The 20,227-nt window shown below is 54.9% G+C and overlaps 1 protein-coding gene across 1 annotated transcript; it reads left to right on the top strand.

The window, feature by feature from the left end:
• Positions 1 to 5,929: 5,929 nt before the first annotated feature.
• Positions 5,930 to 12,767, top strand: KRT84 (keratin 84; the record flags this gene model as incomplete). The annotated part of the gene is made up of 9 exons (XM_084256353.1): positions 5,930 to 6,598; positions 7,791 to 7,999; positions 8,529 to 8,589; positions 9,009 to 9,104; positions 9,924 to 10,088; positions 10,238 to 10,363; positions 10,843 to 11,063; positions 11,480 to 11,511; positions 12,454 to 12,767. 9 exons carry the CDS (start codon positions 5,930 to 5,932, stop codon positions 12,765 to 12,767), a joined length of 1,893 nt encoding a protein of 630 aa, XP_084112479.1.
• Positions 12,768 to 20,227: the final 7,460 nt, after the last annotated feature.

Here is a 20,227-nt window from a genome sequence, read left to right as displayed (position 1 = left end):
GATTAGGCCTATACAGGGGGTCAGAGAAAGACTTCCAGAGAGACATTCAACAGGCTCTCTGCTGCAGATGCTCTGAGGCAGCATCTCAAAATGACCTCTCCCTTCGCTTTTTCATTCAATAGCAATGAACTTGTCAGCCCCTGCTGTGGGTCAGGCCACACCTGAGCTGGTGACACAGTGAACAAGACAGACCCAGTCAGTGTGACTCACCCAGCAGGCTCAGGAGACACAGTTCCTGGAACCAGGCCAGGGGTGTAGCGAGATGCAGCCCCTTCGGAAGACAGCGGGCAGGCCACGGGAGCTGGCTATTTCACTGCATTAGACCCACAAGAGGGGAAATACGTGGCCACACAGCTGTACGTCAATGTTCATAGCAGCACTATTCCCAGCAGGCAAAAGGTAGAAACAACCCAAATGCCCGTCATCGAATGAATGAGCAAAAGAAGTGTGGCCAGTCCACGCGATGGAATACCATTTGGCCATAAAAAAGGATGAAGGACTTTTACAGGCTACAAGTGGATGAATCTCAAAAATTTATGGCATGTAAAAGGAGCAGTTTGTCATGTTATTTTAGTCATATGGCAGTCCAGGATAGGACCTCTGGAGGGACAGAAAACCAGGGCGGCCACTTAGGAATGGAGGGAGGGACAGGTGGCCGTGGCAGGGGAAGTGTGGGGGTGACGGCTAAAGGTTCTTTGCGAGGGGATGGAAATGTTCTACAATTGACTGTGGTGATGGCTGCACACGCCTGTGGGTACTAAAACCACTGCATTGTACATTTTAAATGAGTGTGTTATGTAGTATGAGAACTATGACTCAATAAAGCAGACTGTTTTAAAAGAGGCCTTGACCCCTGTCCACACGTCAGGAGGCTTACAGCCTGCCAGGGAACACAGCCCTGGAACGGAAGATGGCAGATGTGGGGTGGCTGTCAAGGGGGACCCTCGAATCACGGACTCCGGGAAGCTCTCCAGGAGAAGGGACAGGCAAGCTGGATCCTGAGGACAGCGGTGCTTAGGCAGGAGCAGAAAGGCCATGGGCAGGTGTGAGCCGGAGCCTGTGACCCAGGGAAGGAGGGGAAGGACGGGAGGGCCTCAGAGCCTCTTCCCGCCGGAAGCCCTGGCCCCCCGGGCCCTGGAGCCAGCTGAGCTCCCTGCTGATTAATAGCTTAAAGCTCTGAAAACTGCAGGGACACTGGCCCGGCATCAGCAAAAACAGAGATGCCCATCGACCACCCACCCCTGGGCCACAGGTGGCTACCTGATGTCCACCAGTATGAGGGCGAAGGCTCCCCCAACCATCCTGGGGCGTCCAGCCTGCCGGCAGACCTTGGGACTTCCCAGGGTGGCCAGGCCCCTGATGTGTGTCTGGTGGGGAAGGAGGCTGTCCGGAACCATCCACGAGGCACCACTCTTCCCACCAGCAGGAGCGCCCAGTTCAGTCCTGAACATGAGCTTGGAGGCCTGGGCACGCCCCCTCCGGAACTTCCACTAAGGGGTCCCCTCAGCCGCCCAAGAGAGGAGATGGCCCAGGACAAGCAGGAGAAAAGTACCTCCTGGAAATGGCCTGGCCGGTCATATTCCATTCACCTTTGCAAACATCTGAGCTCCCCTCCTGGGCCAGCCCACGCCGGGTGTTGGCAGGACAGGGAGGTTGGCCCAGCCCCCTGCCGTGGGCCCGGTCCCTGCCTCACTGTGCTCCACTTGGAAACCCAAACCGTGGCCCCTTCCAGAGCACCCCTGTGAGGACAGGTGGGAAGCCTGGGGAGGCTGGGGGACCACAGTGGAGCTCCTCGTTTCTCTGTGTCTCCCCCAAATGTCTCCCATTTCCTTGTCCCTTTTCTCCCCACGTGACCTTTCCTTGCCCCACCACCCTGACCCTCAGGTGCCCTTTGTCTCTGCCCCCAGAGACGCTTGTCTCACCCCAGCTTTTGTCATCCCAGGCCCCCCTACAGTCACAGGGCCCCACACCCAACCCCGGCTGGGACTGGGGGAAATAGCTACAGAAACTGTGAGCAGAAACAAGGGCGCTGGGCTCTGAGTCTTACAGGAAAAAGACTGCACCCCACAGCCAGCCCAGCACCTCAGTGCAATGCCTGGCACACTTCAGCACCCAAGAAAAGTATGGGGGAGCAAAACAACCAGTACACTTATGACTGCAGACAGGGGATCGCTGTGTGGGAAATACGGGGGATTTGGATTAAACCTGAAAAAATCATCCTGTCTAGAAGGGGGGCAAGAGCCAAAAAAAAAGGGGTACTTTATACCTCCTGGGAATTGTCTAGATGTCCCCGAAGTGTCATTACTCAGAGGCAAAGGGGCAGAGGGCCTGGCTGGGGGGGGCGCACAGCCCTCCCAGGTCCCCCCTGTGCACCTGGGACTCCTCGGTCCCTGCCCAGCAGGGGCAGGTCTCGGCAGGAGCGCCTCCCGCAAGCGCCTCTTTCCAGCACGAACTTGTCCCAGGGCAAAACAGAAACTCTCAGAAGAAGGCGGCTTTTAGCAAAGCTTCCCGGCACCTGGGACTTCCCTGTGCCCTCCCCCCTCCCACGCCGACAGGAGAGGCTCACGGGGCTCACCAGGCCCAGGTTCACAGACCGTGCTGAGCCAACCAGGCCTCGCCCACCCCCGCCCTCCCTCTCCCCACTTCCCTGGTCAGCAGTTCTCCCTCCTCCCCACTCCGCAGATAGCATCCCGATGAGCCAGCAGCCGCCCTGGCCCCGGCGGGGCTGGCCCGGCAGATCTGGGGATTACATGGAGGCCAGCTGATGACAGGAAAAAGAAACTGTCACGGCAGCAAAACCTTCAGCCCCGCGTTTCCAGGGCAACTCCTCCCCTTCTCCCCACCTGCCACCCCTCACTAAGGGCTGAGGCGGGCGTTACGCATCATCTGGCGAAATGATGCCTCAGAACCAGAGACGGAAGGCGGCACAGCTCATCCCAGAGCAGGGTGGTGCCTGACTGCCCCAGTTACCCCCACCCGGCCTGCCTGCTGCTGGGGCTGAGGGATGCTGCACCCGGGAGGGGACAGCCCCAGCCCCCCCAAACCCCGGCACGGGGTGCCACAGCCTCTGGTGGGGGAAGGAGGTGGGGTGCTGGGCGGGAGCAGGGTGACCGCTCGGAAGTGAAGGGAGGATTGTGCCAGCGAGGAATGGGCAGAGAGGAAAAGAGAGGCGAGGTTGGGGGAGGAAGGCCGGAGAAAGAAGGGGGAAGGGGAGCAGAAAATAAACAGGTGATCGCAAGAGCAGCCGGGCCCCCACGGTGCACACCCCACTATTATCACATGGAACCCTGAAATTCTGTGAAGTGGGTCTAACTCCGCTTCACGGGTGAGGGAACTGAGGCCTGGAGAGGTTGCCCGGGTCAGCGGCACGCGGGGCGGAGGAGGGATTGCTGCCCACTGCTGCTGGCCATGGCCAGAGCGCGGTGAGAATAAAAGCAAACTGACTTTAGGGTGTATTTTTTTTAAGTTGTGTTTTTTTTTTAAGTTCTCTAAAGACGAGTGCCCATCCCTGCCTGCCCCCGGAGCAGATCCTGCCCCATTCTGTCCTCAGGGCACCACTGTCCTAGTTTACGTCTTGGCAGATGGCAGAACCACGACTGAACCCAGCCCAGCTAGAGCCAAGGCCGTGTCAAGCCTTCTGTCCGAGGGCAAACACGCCGGCTGGTGTTCTCTGCCTCCTGCCCTCTCCCTCCACCATCGCGGGCATCCTCGGCCCCTCCCCCATTTCTGGATCCCCTTGTCTGGCCTTGGAGGAAGGAGCTGCCCTTTCTGCAAAGCCACCAGCTGCACACCCAGAGGGCCAGAGCTGGTTGGTTCCCCTGTGAGCTCTTGAATTCCTGTGCCACAGTCACCTCCAGAGCCATTCCTGCCAGTTTTGAAGCCAGGAGTCTCCTCTTCCTAAAATAGTTACAAAACTCAAGCGCTGGTCTCCTTTGCTCTTTACTCCCTGTTCCCTCCTCCCCTCTCCCACCTGCTTTTCATCTCTGTGGTGTCTTCACCCATTCAAGAAAACTAGACAGCATGACCACCTTGTGCCTGCTGGACACCGGGACACACAGGAGAACGAGCCCCCGAGTGCCCGCCTCCGTGAACTTGTATGCCAGCCCGGAGGCAGAGGGGCCAGTTGGGAGAATGAGCCAACAGACCCCCGTGACGAGTGACAGATTTGGCCACCATGGTAGTGGTGGGAACAGTGAGAAGTCATAGGAATCCAGCTATATTTCAAAGGTAGGATTTTCCAGTGGATTAAATGTGGGATATGGGGGGAAAAAACACAGGAATAAAAGGTGATTCCCAGATTTTTGGACTAAGCTACTACAGGAATTGATAAGCTGCCAAGTAGAATGCAATTGGGGAAGAGTTTGGGTTATCTTAAGATTGAGATGCCTATTTGATGTCCAAATAGAGATATGGATCAAAATGTACCTGTGTGGTATGGAGGGGAAGTCAGTGATTGATGGACGGAGAGCACATCAAGTCATGAGATGGTACCATGTCCCCATATGTGGAGAAAATGGGAATAGGGACGAGGGCTGAGCCCAAAGATGCTGCAGGTTGAGGACACCAGGAGAAACCGGTAAAAGACTGAAAAGAAGCATCCAGTACCATGGCAAGAAAATCAGGATAATGTGGTGTCCGGAAATCAAAGGAATAAAGTGTTTAAGGCGAGGCATTATAAAGTGCATCAATAAAGGTTAAATGAGGGTTGAGAACAAACCGCTAAATACAGCAACGCATAGGTCAGTGGAGACCGTCGCAGAAGTATTCTTTTCTACTTGTCCTTTTAGACACACATATACGTGATAGTTCTAGGGAACATAGTAGTAAACTTGGAATAGAGGGGAAATTTCTCAACTTGATAAAGAATATCCACCAAAATACCTATAGCGAAATCATACTTGAAGCTTTCCCACAAAGATCAGGATAAAACAAGGTCATCTCTCACCAGTGTTTCTCAATATCACACTGGACATCCAAGCTAATGCAATAAGACAAGAAAAGGAAATAAAAGGCATGTAGGTTTAGGAGAGAAGATTCACCAGTAATTCATGACCCTAGACAGAGAGCACTAGTTAGTTTTTGGCTCAAACTCACTTGACTAACTTTCCATACAGACACACAGTCAAATTATGGGCACACTTTGGCCTCAAATTATACCACCAAAGTGTTGACTGGGGGGGCGGCTCAAGAGTTATCTCTCTCCCGCCCCATCCTGTCCTGCAATGGGGAGAGAAACTGCACTTTTGTTTTTTGTTTTTTTTTTTGGTTTTTTATCTTAGCACCAAGCACACCGCCTGGGGCAGCGTGGGCACTTGACAGTTGCTGAATGAGCACATGAGTGAATGAATTTCCTTTGAATTTCTCACACCAGACATGTGTTTACACTAACTCAAGTGAGCTTTGCCAAAGTTGACCTCTTTCTTACAGAAATAGCCAATCTAGATAATAGAACATAGATTAAACACTGCTCCAAGTTTTTAGACTATTGAATCAATCTACAGAGAGGCAAAAACTGTGTTCTCACCATATTCTTTCTTATTTGGAGGTGTGCAGACTCTGTATCTCTTCTGCACCCCACCCCCCCTCCCCACCTATTTAGAGGGCTCTATTTGTCTAATGCATCCTCTGCAAGTCTCACATTGGAGCATTACCAACCTAACTTTCGGGCAGTTCGCCACTCTTGCAGTGGAAAAAGTCTATTGGATTTATGACCAAAGCAAATTAACGTCCCCATAATGGCAATTGTGGTAAACTTATGGGAAAAATGGGACAATAATGTTTATGTGTTTATATGTTTTTAATGTTTATAGGTTTGATGGAAGAAGCCTGATCCCCGGGAGAATAGGTGTGTCTGAGATTGGCTCATTGTTAAGGAGGTTCTAGGCATGAACAGTTTCTGCTAACTACCCAAGCTCATAAATGCCTCCAAATGGCTTTTTTGTTTTTATGGGGCCAATCCTCAGAGCCCCACACACATAAAAGGGGTGAGAGGGATCCACTAGCCTCATCGGACTCCCAGCTCCAGTTCACCCCACTGTGCCATTCATTGCTGCTTTGCCTCCCCCAGGAAACCAGCATGTCTTGCCGCTCCTACCGCGTTAGCTCTGGCCGCCGGGTGGGCAACTTCAGCTCCTGCTCGGCAGTGACACCCCAGCACCTGAACCGCTTCCGGGCCAGCTCTGTCTCCTGCAGGAGTGGGCAAAGTTTCCGGGGCCACGGCGGCTTTGGCAGTCGGAGTGTCATGTCCTTTGGGTCCTGCTCGCCCCGGATGGCGGCCGTGGGTCCGCGGCCCCTCCACTGTGGAGCTGGCTTTGGTGCTGGCGGTGGGATGGCCTTTGGCTTTGGTGACGGCGCTTGTGCTGGTCTGGGGTTCGGGCCCGGCGGTGGCCTTGGCTATGGCTTTGGTGGCCCTGGCTTTGGCTACAGAGTTGGAGGAATTGGAGGCCCAGCAGCCCCCTGTATCACAGAGGTGACTGTTAACCAGAGCCTGCTGACTCCCCTCAACCTGGAGATTGACCCCAACGCCCAGAGAGTGAAGAGGGATGAGAAGGAGCAAATCAAGACTCTCAACAACAAATTTGCCTCCTTCATCGACAAGGTACTTTTGACAGCTGAACCTTTGGGCCTGGGATGATGAGCTAAAATGTATCGGGCCGCCTTTTCCCTTAAGAAGAATTGCCCAGGCCTTGGGACCGACCTTGACCTGCAAGGCACGGTGGTGTGATTTCTGGGTAGCTCTGGGGCAGAGCAAGGACAAGCCTCAGGAAGCACTGCGGGGGGGATAGATTCAAACAGCAGTTATGTCTTCTGGGGGAGCAGGAGATTCCAGCTAAATCTGAACGCATCTGGGCAAACTAAGACCTACCACCTAGTCACTTAGAAGTAGCTTCCAAGTAACAAAAGTTAGGACATGGACCAGATGTTGGTTACTACGTTGTTGAAGGTACTTTTGAAATCCTCATGCTCTTCCTGAGGTTTGTGTAGTTTCTGAGGCTGGGTGGTCACATCTGTTCATTCTTAAGAAAGGGGGGAGTGGAGTTGAGTCATTTTTTCATGCAAAAAAAGGTTCATGTCTTTCATGTGTATGTCTATATTCAGCCAAGTTGCCTGAATTGAGGGAGAAATCAGGGAACCAGCATGGGGAGCTGCTGGTCTTTGGGTTGATCAGGCTTAATGATGTGGAGCTGACACCCTATCCACCACGTCTCCATAGAGTGGGGTGCGCTGGTGTGCCTGAGAATGCTAACTCACCTCTGTGAGCCTCAGCTTCCTGGTCTCTGAAATGAGGGGATTAGAGCAAGTGACCTCTAAATTTTCCACCAGCTCTCCAAGCTCAGCTGAGGCACCATCTGGGGTGGCAGTAACAGCTTCTTACCTGAGAACTCCACCCCCCACAGTGTACCTCCCACCCATATGGATTTTACTCTGCTCCTCATTCTCTGCAGGGGGTGGCTGGCATGGGTTTTTAGAGAGAAGCAACCCCAACTTGGGCTGCAGAATCAGATTCCGCCTTCTGACGAGCTGGCTTCCACCTTCCCCAGAAGGTGAAAGGGGAACTGGTGCAAAAGTGCTTTCATTCCAAAGCCTCAGCTTGCAGCTAAATTTGACCGAGTGCGAGGATGCTCAGGCCTGCTCTCCAGCGCCTGCTGAGCTAGAGCAGGGATGAAAGTCAGCAGGGGACAGAGTGGTGCCAGCATGAAACTGAGAGCCATCTCGAGCTGTTACAGAACTGGGCACTGTGTAGGTCACGCAGCACTTCAATTGCCATCTCCTTGCCCCTGTGGATTTAGGTGCGGTTCCTGGAACAGCAGAACAAGCTCCTTGAGACCAAGTGGAGCTTCCTGCAGCAGCAGAAATGTACGAAGAGCAACCTGGAGCCCCTCTTCGAGACTTACATCACCAACCTGAGGAGGCAGCTGGATGCAGTGACTGGTGACCGGGCCCGGCTCGAGGCCGAGAGGAACCACCTGCAGGACGTCCTTGAGGGTTTCAAGAAGAAGTGAGTGGCATCCGGGGGCTACACAGACTGGGGATGGGGAGGCACAAGCCCAGCTCAGATGCGAACAGCTGCTGAATTCAGGTTGCACGCTGGTTTCCACACCCAGCCTGGAGACAGGGACAGTGACAAGTAAGAGGGGAGGAGAGGCCCTCTGCAGGTCCCAGACGCCAGACACACTTGGGCACACTTGGGCACACTTGGGCATGGTCTACCCCAATCCCACCTGTGGGTGAGGTGCCCTCTGGCTTTCGAGAACAGTGCCCAGGTGCAGTAGCCAGTGGGTCCTGCTTCCTCTTAGACCAAGCGTGATGACCCTAGGTCTTTTCCAACAGAGGATCTGGAGACAAGGGGAGCCACTGGTTCCTAAAGGGTCTTGAGGACAGGACGAGTGGATGCTGACGCATAGTGGCAGCAGGGAGCCGCCCTCCGTAGGGCAGGACAGGGCCCCTGAGGGAGGGCCCCTGAGGAGCGGGGGCCATGGGCTCTCAGTTCAAAGCGCGAGCTCAGTCCCTTCATCCCTCCCACCCAGGTACGAAGAGGAGGTGGGATGCCGGAACAATGCTGAGAACGAGTTTGTGGCTCTGAAAAAGGTGAGTGAGAACCGTCATGCCAGTTTCACCTCAGTTCTCAGGACCCCCCTCCCAGAACCTGCCCCCGCAGCCTGGGGCATCCGAGTCTCCTCGCACAGAGTGGATCCCCCAGGTCACAGCAGTTTCCCTTTGGTTCTGATTTGGCCTCAGATTATTTAAGATCAGGTTTTCACGAAGCAGAGGTCTGTAGAGATTACCCAGATTCTCCTGCCTCTAAATCAGCATCCGAAAATGTCCGGCGTCTGGGAGCGAGCGCATGCCCTAACAAGAAGAACAATAATCACTAAGCTGCATTTCTACCCAAGGTCTTTACCATCCATCCCAAACCTCGCCTCAAGGCCTGGGGCCTTGGCCTGGACTCCACTCCCGAGGTGGGAACAGCGCAGGCAACAATCCTGTTATTCTTCTCTTGCATGCAGGATGTGGACACAGCTTTCTTAAATAAGTCTGACCTGGAGGCCAACGCGGATACCCTAACTCAGGACATTGACTTCTTAAAAGCCTTGTACATGGAGGTAAGGACTCATCCCTTCTGGGGCATCTAGGGGGGTCAGTGCTTGGTAGCTTCGTCTGCACAGGATGCTTTTCAATCTCTAGGGTCCCACATCTCTCCTCTCACTCAAACTACAGGCTCTGTGAGTTGCAGACAGTGAGGGTAGCAGGCTTCACAGCAGCCTGATCCAGGTCTATGAACACATCCCCATTGATCTGTCATCTGCCTCCTTGTTGGCCAATCCAAAGACTGGGGCCTAGAAGGGGCACTTCCTGCCTACTGATCAGAGAACGCGGGAAAACTGATAGGCCAGGAGATGTAGGAAAAAAGTATTTGGCCTAATTAGTCAAAGGAACTATCTTTTGTTCCATAAGTGGTCTATCTGTTCTGGAATAACCCAGCCAGGAAAGGCTGAAGAACATTCTGCCTGGACCCTCACTTTGCAGGCCAGTTCCAATTCAAGCTCTGGTTCTAGTTAAGATTTGAGATCTAGGAATTCCTAGAACACTATGTCCTAAAATAACATCAGCTCACAATGACTGGTGACCGACACAGTCACTTTGTGGATGTTCCGAAGAAAATTGTAAGTCCAGTCATGGCTTGCTCCCTTCCACCAAGTGTCTAGCCCCCCAAGGTTTTAATGTTCGTGTAACCAGGTCAGAGTGTTAAAGAGATGCCTCTGAGTTTCTAATAACGGTGTAAGGCAAGCTGAAATTGTTCTCAGTCATGTCTTTTTCTTTGCGGACACCATGGAGGGTCTGCCTGCCCTGAACCAATGAGCGCAGAATCTTGGCCACTGGAGGGACTCTGAGCCATCAGTCTTTCTGTTCCTCCCACACAGGAGATCCAGTTGCTGCAGTCACATATCTCAGACACTTCGGTCATTGTGAAGATGGACAACAGCCGGGACCTGAACCTCGATGGGATCATCTCGGATATCAAGGCCCAGTATGAGGAGATCGCCAGACGCAGCCGGGCTGACGCTGAGGCCTGGTACCAGACCAAAGTGAGCAGGGTTGTTGCAGGGGGCGGGTGTGGGCAGCCCATGTACAAGGTAACAGGCCCAGTGGGGGTCTGAGGCCCCAACTCAGGGAGGGTCTTGACTCAATCTCTGGACCTTCGGAACACCTCTTCTCCCACCCCTCTCTTCCCCAGTATGAGGAGATGCGGGTGACAGCTGGCCAGCACTGTGACAACCTGCGCAACACACGGGATGAGATCAACGAGCTGACCCGTGTGATCCAGAGGCTGAAGGCAGAGATCGAGCACGCCAAGGCTCAGGTGGGTGAAGGGAGGAAAGAAAGCCCCAGAGGGAGGAGAGGCAGGACCCTAAGCTTTGGGATCCCCAAATCTGATGAGGTAAGAGAGTCCACCAGGACCTAGAAAGAGAAGAATGAAGGGATCGGTCCAGGAAGGCTTCCTGGAGGAGGAAAATATAGACAGGAAAGAGTGTCTCCCAAATAGAAGCAAAGTCTTAGAGTGGCAGGCAAGGCAGAAAAATAAGTCTGTTCTGTGCATCCATGGCTCTTGGAGCAACAGAATTCAGGAAGTGCAAACCAGTGGGGATGGAAGCTGAAGAAAAACAATGCTCCTCCCCCTGGTGACATTAATCTACAAGATCACTACCGCCTGGGAAAGCTGGACCCAGGGGCTCCATCCTGGCTTGGCACCAGGCTGTGTTCCCACCAGCGGGGAACTGTGTTTCTAGCCCCACCTGGGGAGCCCTGTCCAAAGCCCACTGCAAACTGCCCTCCCTGCAGCGGGCCAAGCTGGAGGCCGCCGTGGCCGAGGCAGAGCAGCAAGGCGAGGCTGCCCTCAACGACGCCAAATGCAAGCTGGCGGATCTGGAAGGTGCCCTGCAGCAGGCCAAGCAGGACATGACGCGGCAGCTGCGCGAGTACCAGGAGCTCATGAACGTGAAGCTCGGCCTGGACATCGAGATCGCCACCTACCGGCGGCTGCTGGAGGGCGAGGAGATCCGGTGAGTTCACCCAGAGCCGCAGGAGGGAATGAGGTCAGACTTAGGCATCTAGAAATTTAACTAGGAGGGGGAGCGGGAGGGGGCCCCGTGAATAATTGCTGAAATGACACTCTCGAGAGTGACATTCCTATTCTGCAAACATGAGTCAGGTTGCCCAGATGTGCTAGACCTGTGCTTCCTGAATGCAAGTGAACAGGATGCTCCAGAATCAGAGGGAGGCTTGCTTACCAGTTAGTTTGTTTAAAATGATATTAATACATTTCCTCAAATATTTTAATTTAATAACTGAGGGTGGGATCTAGGAAACTCCCGGATGATTGCACCGTCAGGGCTGAGAGCCGCTGGGCCGTTCATCTGATAGCAAGTAGGACTGCACAGTGAGGCTCAGGGACCAACGTGTGTCTTTCTCTCTCCAGGATCTGCGAAGGTGTTGGACCAGTAAATATATGTAAGAAACTTAAATCTTCCTCTCCACACACTTCTCTCCTGGGACTCTTCAGACTTCCCTTAACGTTGGAGTTAGGCGCCTGCGGCGGCGGGTGTGAGGAGCAGGGACCACAGACCCCTGCCCTGGGGGCATCTCCTGGGCTCAGGCCTGAGCTCTCCCCAGAACCTGCCTTACCAGAGCGAAGCAGTCACCAAGGATTGCAGGGTGCACTGGTGGGAGAGTGTTCTGGAAGTGGCCTTGTTCTTCAAGGGTAAAGGCCAGGGGAGAAACGGAAAGAGATGGACAGGCCTGGGCCAGGAAGTTCCCTCCCCCAGAGGGCAGGGGCTTGGCTGAGGCTGAGTGGACGTCCCTGCAGCCACCAGAGTATTGGTCATGCCTGGAGCTCCTCGGGCACAGTGCTGGCCACTGCGGGCAGGGCACAGAGAAGGCGGCTGCAGTCCCTGCTGTCTAGAATGCTAACCTTCCTGAGGAGATGAGTCCTGGCCAAGCTCACCCTAATCCCCAAGGAGCCCTGGGGGCAGGCAAGCAGGGCATTGCTGTCTCCCTTTGCCCCCTTAGAGAAAATACCTGAATTGCCAGAAGTCAGTCAGTGATACAACCAGAATCGCAACCCCGGTTTCCGGCACCAAGTGCACGCTGGGCACAGAGGCACAGTGGAGCCCGTGCTGGCAAACATCTGGGGAATCAGCTGGACCCCTAATTTGATTTGAATGTTTGACATTAGTGGGGTCACAGCCTTCGAGTCAGTGAGCCAAGAGAAGGGGACAGTGGTGTGGGCTGGGTCGTCAACAGGGACCATTTCAACCCAGGCCACCTCCCCAGATGCCACCAGCCTTTGTTACCACCACCCCCACCCCCCAGCAGCCTTGCCCAGCAGGAGCCTGGAGGACTGAGCCCCGAGAGGGCGGCCTTGCTGACGCTGACTGTTTCTTCCTCCCGCAGCCGTGAGCAGCTCCCGGGGCGGCCTGGTGTGCGGGCCCGACGCCATGGTCAGCGGCTCGGCCCTCTCCCGCGGTGGGGTCTCCTACTCCAGCAGCAGCAGCAGCAGCGTCCGGTACGGCGGTGGCGCCTGCAGCTCCAGCCTGGGCGGGGGCTGCCGGGGGGGCTCGGTGCTGGTAGGCGAGGCCTGTGCCCCCAGCATGCCCTGCCCGCTGCCCACCGAGGGGGGCTTCAGCAGCTGCAGTGGCGGCCGCAGCAGCCGCAGCTCCAGCGTCCGCTTTGCATCCACCACGACGTCCTGCCGGACCAAGTACTGAGCACCACGCCCCGCAGCCACTGCCGGGGAGAATCACCCCGCGTCTCCTGTTCCCGTCCCTGAGCTGCCTGGACTCTGGGCCTGAAGGGCTCCTGCATCCTCCTGCGGGGAAGCTGACTGAGACCCTCAGCTCCCCCCGGGCTGCCCTGCCTGGCTGGTGACCTCAGGCTCCAGCCCAGGCCAGTCTGGCTTCCCCCTGACCCCCGGTTTCCATTCTTCCTTTCGATTACTCTTCACCAGCCGCCCGACAGCCTCCAGAAATGCAGATTCGACACCCTGTATTCCTTCCTCTTTCTCCCCCTGGCAGGAGAAGGTTCTTTCCTTCTCTTCCCGAACCCAGAAGAACCCACAGTCCTTGGTGACCCAAGGGATCCCTATGTCTCCCGAGATGGTTTTTCCTCAAGTGGCTGCTTCTCTTCCTGGGTTGTTGCTTTAACTCCAGCGTGTGAGTGCCCGAGGTGGTGGGGTACAGGTGGAGAGAGGGGCCCTGCCTCAGTCCGTGCACCCTGTCCCTGTTGGCGGTGTGAAAGAGGCCCAGCCCTGTTTGCTGCGAGCCCCGGGAAGGCCTGGGGTGGAGTGGGTGCCTGTTTGTACTGCGCTTTGTGTTCCTGGGTTTCCAATAAAATTGCCAAGCTCACATCACAAGGACTCCAGCCTCTCCTTCCGAATCACACTGGGGCCGGGGGAGATCGCCTCCTAGACCACACCAGCCCTGCCTCTGGGGCCTCGCCAGGGACAGAGGCCGGTGCTCTGGGTACAGGGTTGCTGCTGAAGAAAGAGGCCTTCCCCAGAGGGGCTCACATTCAGTAGGCAGAGTGGATGTGGAGCAAAGGCTCTGAAACAAGTGCCAAGCAGGCCACTTCTCTCCAGGCATTGCCCTACGCCCCAGGGCTGCCTTCTTCCAACCAGCTCAAACCTTCCACCTGTTCCCCAAGTCCCACCACAGCCCAGGTCCTTTGGGATCACCATAGAATCCTCCACAGTCTGTCCCCGTCTACCTACTCACCCCATGCGGTGAGAGAGGCTTTCTTCCAAAGAAGAGTGACCATGGCCCTGCCTTGCACATGGCCCTCCATGGTCCCATGGTCTTCCAGAAAGAACCCAAAATTCTTAGCATGGCATGCAAGTCCTGAGTGATCTTCCCATGCACTTCAACCCCCTGCTGCCCCCACCATGCACCCACTTCCAGACTCTCATCCTTTATCTGCTCATCCCACAAATATTTGATAAGTGTTTACTACATGATCTTAGAAACAGCAGTGAACAGGAGGGGTCCTTGCTTTCCAGTCTAATAGCTGGACAGCTAAACAAACTATGATTTGATATGCTCAGTGTATGTGAAAAAGCAGAATCAATATTGCAATGCACAGAAGAGCAGTCCAACCCAGACGTGAGGTATCACTAAAAGTTTCTTGGAGAATGTGATGTCCCAGCAGACATGTGAAAGATCAAGAATGGGTCGTGAGAAGAAGGGAGAAGTGTCCCAGGCAGACAAGAGCAGGTGCAAAACCCAAGAGACTGGAGAGAGTATGTCCATTTGGGGTGGCACCTGGGGTGGCCCCACCCCCACTGTGATGTTTATTACCTTCCATGCTATAGTCATACTCAACTCCATGTGGCTTTGAACTGAAGGAAGGCCCCAGTTGTCAGGCTGTGAGCCATCAGCACCATCAGCTAAAATTCCAAAAGAAATTCCATTTTTGTAGCCCGAGGAAGCAGGAAAAGGGGACCCTGAGGTATGGAGGGGGAACTGGATGTTTTTCTCTTCTCTCTCATGGCTTTGTCCTAACTGCCACGCCCAGTCATGGAGCTGTGACGAGGCAACGGAGTGGGCGGCTCACACTCCGAGGGAAACATGATCGCTCCGGGTGGAGGAGCCAGGAAAAGAGTTCTGTGCAGGGACAGGGTGGGGAATGGGGGAGGCTGGAGAAAGCGGGGGTCCTCTGTGTGTGAACCCACCAAGTCCTGGGCGTGCATGAGAGACCCAAAGCAACAGCCCAAAACTGAAGTCTGATTGAAGCCACTACCCAAGTGTCAAACTAACTCTTCAGTAGCCTGCACAGGACAGACACACGCAGCGAAGGAGGTGGGGGAACGGCTCTAAGTTTGGAATCAGGGATGGGAGAAAGAGGGGCAGAGCTTACAGTGTGAACTTGATCAAACTCTATCCCTACTGAAAGAAAACAAAACAAAAATAAAAATTCTTCAGAGAATTTTAGCAAGACCAAGAGAATTTGGAATGTTCAGGATACAATCTAAAATTATTTTGAAATTCAAAGAACCAGAAAAAGGTGACTAATTCTCCAGGAGAACAAAAATCAACAGATGCCAACCCCAAGGTGATACAGATGTTGAAATTGTCACACCAAGACTACAAGTGCTCTGTAACTATGTCCCATGAGCTGAAGGTTTGAAGTGAATGAAAAGGTAGTTCTCAGCAAAACCCAGAAACTCTCAAAGTAGGATCAACTGAAAATTTTAGAATTGGAAAATACTGTAGCTGACATTTAAAAATCCTTGACAGGTTCCATAGTAGAAAGGAGAAGACAGAAGCATCAATAACTTGAAGGTAGATCAACAGAAATGATTCAATCTGAAGAACAAAGAGAAAAGAAGATCTGTAAAACAACTTTTAAATTAGAGACAAATGTACATTATACAGAAAGAAACAAGAATTTAAATCACCACAGATTTCTCAGAAATCCTGAAAGACTGAACACAGCAGGCCAACAGCTTTAAAGTGCTAGGGATTAAAAATAACTAGCAAAGGGCCCTCCCCTGGTGGCGCAGAAGTTGAGCGTTGGGTTGCAAAGCTGCCCGCAGCCTCTGCAGCGCTGGTTCAATCCCCCAGCCGCTGGTTCAATCCCCCAGCCGCCGGCGAGGGTCCCACATGGTGCGCAGACCTCTCCTGCCACCTGCTGCTCCCCTCAGCAGTGTATTTCATTGGTCTGCCTGTTCTGTTCCTGGCTCTGGCTCTGGTGAATCCTCTCACCCTCCCACGCTTCTGACTGTACCCAGAGCTTGAATAAATAAATAAATAAATCTTTTAAAAAAAAAAAAAAAAAACTAGCAAAGTTCTGGAGAGCCCCCAGGCCCACATGAAGGGGTGCCAGAGAGGCCAGCGGCCTCGTGATCTTCCATTAGAACTCACTGGCCCCACTAGCCTCTGCCTAGACCTGCAGAGGCCTCTCGAATTTCTGAGACTCCCACCAGAGAGGTCCAAACCCATGTCAGGGAGGGGCGAGAGCAGCCAGAGGCCTCAGGAGAAAGGAAGAAAACAGAGAGAGGAAATGTTAGAATAAATATAAAAGCACATTACCCTTCTCCTACATTCTTTAGCACAAGTGGGATATACAATGTGACCAAAATATATCCTAGTACATATGATGGCATTGTCAGGTGGGGCTTCACTGTCCACGCTCCGTCCATGACAACTATAGTTGAGGGTGGAGAGGAAATGGGAGGTGCAAGCCTCTGACGTGAGGCGACAAAAGTTTGACTCTGAGAAGCCTGTGGAAGATGAAACCCCTGTGGCTGCTGAAGCCCAGGCCTTCTGCTTTGCTGTGTGACCGAGGTCCTAGAGGCGACGGGACACTAGCAGAGACGGGGCCCAGCTGTGCTCCAGGGCCTCCCGTGCTTTCCCCACCTGATTCTTTCAATAGCTTTTATCTCCCCTTTGATAGACCAAAAAAACCAGGCCCAGGGCTGTCCGGTGACAGAGGCAGCCACATTCTGTCTCCAGAGTCCATACTGCCTCCACCAAGGGCTTCTGCCGGCCGCTTAATTGCAACAGGCCTCCTGCCTCATCCTTAAAATGGGGAACTATTTCCACCTTCAAAGAGTGGTTGTGGAGTAGATGCAAGGGCACAGCGCAAAGGTTTAAGGACACAAAGTGGGGACAGCACAAGCAGCTGTTCTTGTTCTGATGGTGGTGGGGACAATTCTAGTTTCATCACTCCTGGCAGGAGGTGGTGGTCGGACATTCAGCCAGGGCAGTACAAATGACAAATGCGGGTGGATTCCAGGCCAGCAGCGGCCTGTTTCCTGCTCTGGCTGACGTGGCAGAGCTGGCGCCACAGGCAGGCCCTCCCTCAGGCTCCTGGTCTTACGCCTGGGGCTTGCCCACCAGCCGTGGGGGTTTGCTGCCCTCTGCTGGCTGCCACCTTCTGGGCGGCGCTGCCCAGGGGTTTTGAGCTTTTTCCTCCTGCCTTTAGAGCATGAACATTACAGCAGTAAAAAGCAACCGGAAAAAGGAAGCCCACCCCGTCCCACCACCCACCACCCCAGCAAGCACCTTTTCCCCTCTGCGCTGCTGTTCCCACAAGACGCTCAGAACACCTCAGCGCTGGGGCAGGGAACACCAAGGCGGGTCCTGGGTCCTGTGTTTCCAAACTGGGTGTGGCCCCTGCTGCTCAAGGGCCGGGGCTCCCCACACGGTGACTTCAAATGCCTCCCCACGATGTCCTTCCGTGGACACACGTCATCAGTCACAAAACCGTAACCCCAGTGCCGCGTGAGGTTGGGAGCCAGCAGGGAATGAGGCCACGGGCCCTCACTCCCAGGAGCCTCTGGGAGGAAGGGGAAGGACAGCCCACGGCCAGTAACCCCAGTGCCGCGTGAGGTTGGGAGCCAGCAGGGAATGAGGCCACGGGCCCTCACTCCCAGGAGCCTCTGGGAGGAAGGGGAAGGACAGCCCACGGCCAGTAAACAGAACAAGCAAGTCGGGTGCAGGGTACCTGGACGGTATCCTCTGCCGTGAAAGAAAGGAAGAGATGGGAGGGAAGTAAGCCCGGGGGATGCCCTGGGAGTGAAAGGACAGGTCGCCATTTTGACAAAGGGACAAGGAGCCTTTTTTGAGACTTTTTTGAGCCAGGTGCCCCACAGGTGGCAATGGAGCAAGTGGTTGAGGGAAAAGCATTCTGGGCAGAAGGAACAGCCCCTGCAAAGGCCCTGAGTCAGGAGTGCCGGGTGTTCTGAGGAGCGCAAGGAAACCTGAGGGAGGAAATGAGGTTAGGGAGGTCACTGCAGGCAGCGCAAGGCCTGGCTGGACACCGTGAGGCCTTTGTCTTGTTCTCTGAGTGACAGGAGGAAACGTCGGTGTCTGAGCAGAGGAGTGGCTCAGCCCTACCCCATGTCTAGGGGGCTCACTCTACTGTGCTGAGAATGGAGGGGAGGGGGCCGGGGCTGGGGGGAGACCAGAGCACCAGTCTTAGCTGTTATATAACTATGTAGTTATATAACTATGCAGCTGTTATGTAACTGTGTGTATTTCTTATATAACTATATAATATCTGTATCTATGGCTCTATAACACTGTTTTCCTCCCGTGGCTTAGGAAAATGATGCTAGTGCTAAGAAGAAAGGAAGAAAAAATACTCAAAACCATAATTTGGAGACTGCATTTACTAAGCATCTGCTCTGACCCAGAGTGGCCATGAGAAGCAGCAAAGCCAGCTGGGAAAGCTCCTGCAGGAAGAGGTGGAGACAGGGCTCAGGAGGAAAGGACAGGATTTCTGGGGATCCCCGAGGGAAACAGAGCGGAAAGCCAGGGCTGCAACCAGGGAGTGGCTGCAGGGCTACGCTGGGGAGCGCCCCTGATTCATCCAGCTCCTCCCTGTGGCTCCGACCTCACTCCTCTCAGAGAGGGTTTGTGTCACCCCAAGTCCTGTGGGAGCCAAAGAAAGCATCACACGAGGCAGGAGATCCGCGCCCCCCACCCCTGACCCGGCCCCTGTGTGCACACACCAGGAGCTGGTGTGGAGCTGGAGGCATAGGGGGAGCAGGCAGAAGCCCAGCAAGGCCGAAGGGCGAGGGCCTCCTTAGGGGAGCCATGCAGGCAGCCTCCGGGGCCTGGGGCCGGCTCAGGCCAGGCCATGTGCCGGGGGCCTCTCAGCAACAGCTTGAAGGCCCAGCCACCCAGGAGGGGCATGAGCCCAGGCAGGCACAAATACAAAGTCATGGTGTCAGCAGGGGGGTGACCAGGGCAGACGGGGCAGGACGGGAAGGTACCAGACCTTCCCTGTGTTCCAACCAATCCAGAAAGCTTCCCAGAATCGGGGCGGGGGGGGGGTGGAATTAGGAGTGTAGGATGAACAGAAGGGACGAGAGGTAGTGAGTCCCTGGTATAGGGAAGGGCCTGACACGCACCCGGCTTAGGAAGCACGTAGGAGGACTACTGGGTGTGAGTGAGGAGGCTCTGGGGAAACCCCAGCAGTGGAGCTGGTTCAGAGGGAGCCACGGTTGCCTGGGACTCCAGGATGGGGCAAAGAACTTCTCTCCCCCAATTAGCTCTGGGAGACTTCCTGGAAGAAGCAGCCTCTTGAGAGTAGCATGGGGTTTTGGGTGCACATTCCTGACACTGGGTGTGTCAGGTGTGGGTGCGGAATGGAACAGGACCAACGCGGTGACAAATGTCAGCACCCGGGACACAAGGGTGTGGAAGGAGTTGATTGAGCCACCTAGGGAGCCCCTGAATGGGCATTTTTATGAGCTGCCCACTGAGACAGAGGAGAAATGACGGCCTCACTCTGACCAGCTAACGCACAAAGGCTTCCTGGAAGAGGTGGCCGGCTGTTCTGGCACATTCCAGGCAAAGGTGTGACAGGGAAGAAGGCTGGTGAGGAGAGAGAGGGGTGCAGAATAGAGCACAGGACATGGTAAATGAGGCTGTGCTGGGTGGCCAGCTCCAACCCAGCTCCTGGACAACAGCCTGGCTCCTGCTGAGCAGCGCGCCCAGGGAGGGCAGAGGTGGCCATGGGGCCAAGGCGCTCTGTCCCTCCCCTGGTAAAGTCAGGTGGCAAAAGCCCAGGTCCCGCGGGTCTGCACCCATCCTTTAGGGAGCTGAGCCTGGTTGGCCCGGTCTGCGCCCCTCACTCACCCTGGGTGACCTGGGACAGCCTGTGAGGACGCAGCCGCCTCTGTAGCCCAGCCACTCAGATCCAAAGCTCCATCGGCACAGCGGAGCAGCCTGCCCACCCCCATCGACCCATAGGGATGCCAACTTCACCCGGTGCCCACAAGCACTACCACACTCCACCCCAGTACTCAGCCCTTGTTCCTGGAGATCCTGTTGCTCCTGGGTAGGGACCCACTGAAAACAGCGGGGCTTCCCCCAGGCTTCCTGAGTCCCCTGGTCCCCCTCCCCAAACCCTGTGCCCAGACTGGGGGTTGCGGGGTGTCTGTGTGTTGGGGGCACGGGGGAGCAGCTGATATGGGAGCTTCTCTCCAGGACAGAACCTCCACTTCCCTCCTGCCTCTAGGGAGGGGCATGAGTGGATCTGGGCCCATGCTCTTCAATAAAGTGAAGGCGAGCAAGGCTCATTAGACTTAAGGAGAGGGTGAGGTTTTATGGATGCCTGAACTGGCTGGGCAGAGGGTACACCCATCCTCGCCTCCCATGCTCGGCCCCCACCCACCTCCCCACCTTCCAAGGGCCTGAGTCCCGCTCGGCCCCACCACAGC

This window comes from Talpa europaea, assembly GCF_964194135.1.
Source record: "Talpa europaea genome assembly, chromosome: 15".
Taxonomy (NCBI): Eukaryota; Metazoa; Chordata; class Mammalia; order Eulipotyphla; family Talpidae; genus Talpa; species Talpa europaea.
Note: the sequence above shows the minus strand (reverse complement) of the source record. Positions and strands in the feature narration are given on the sequence as shown.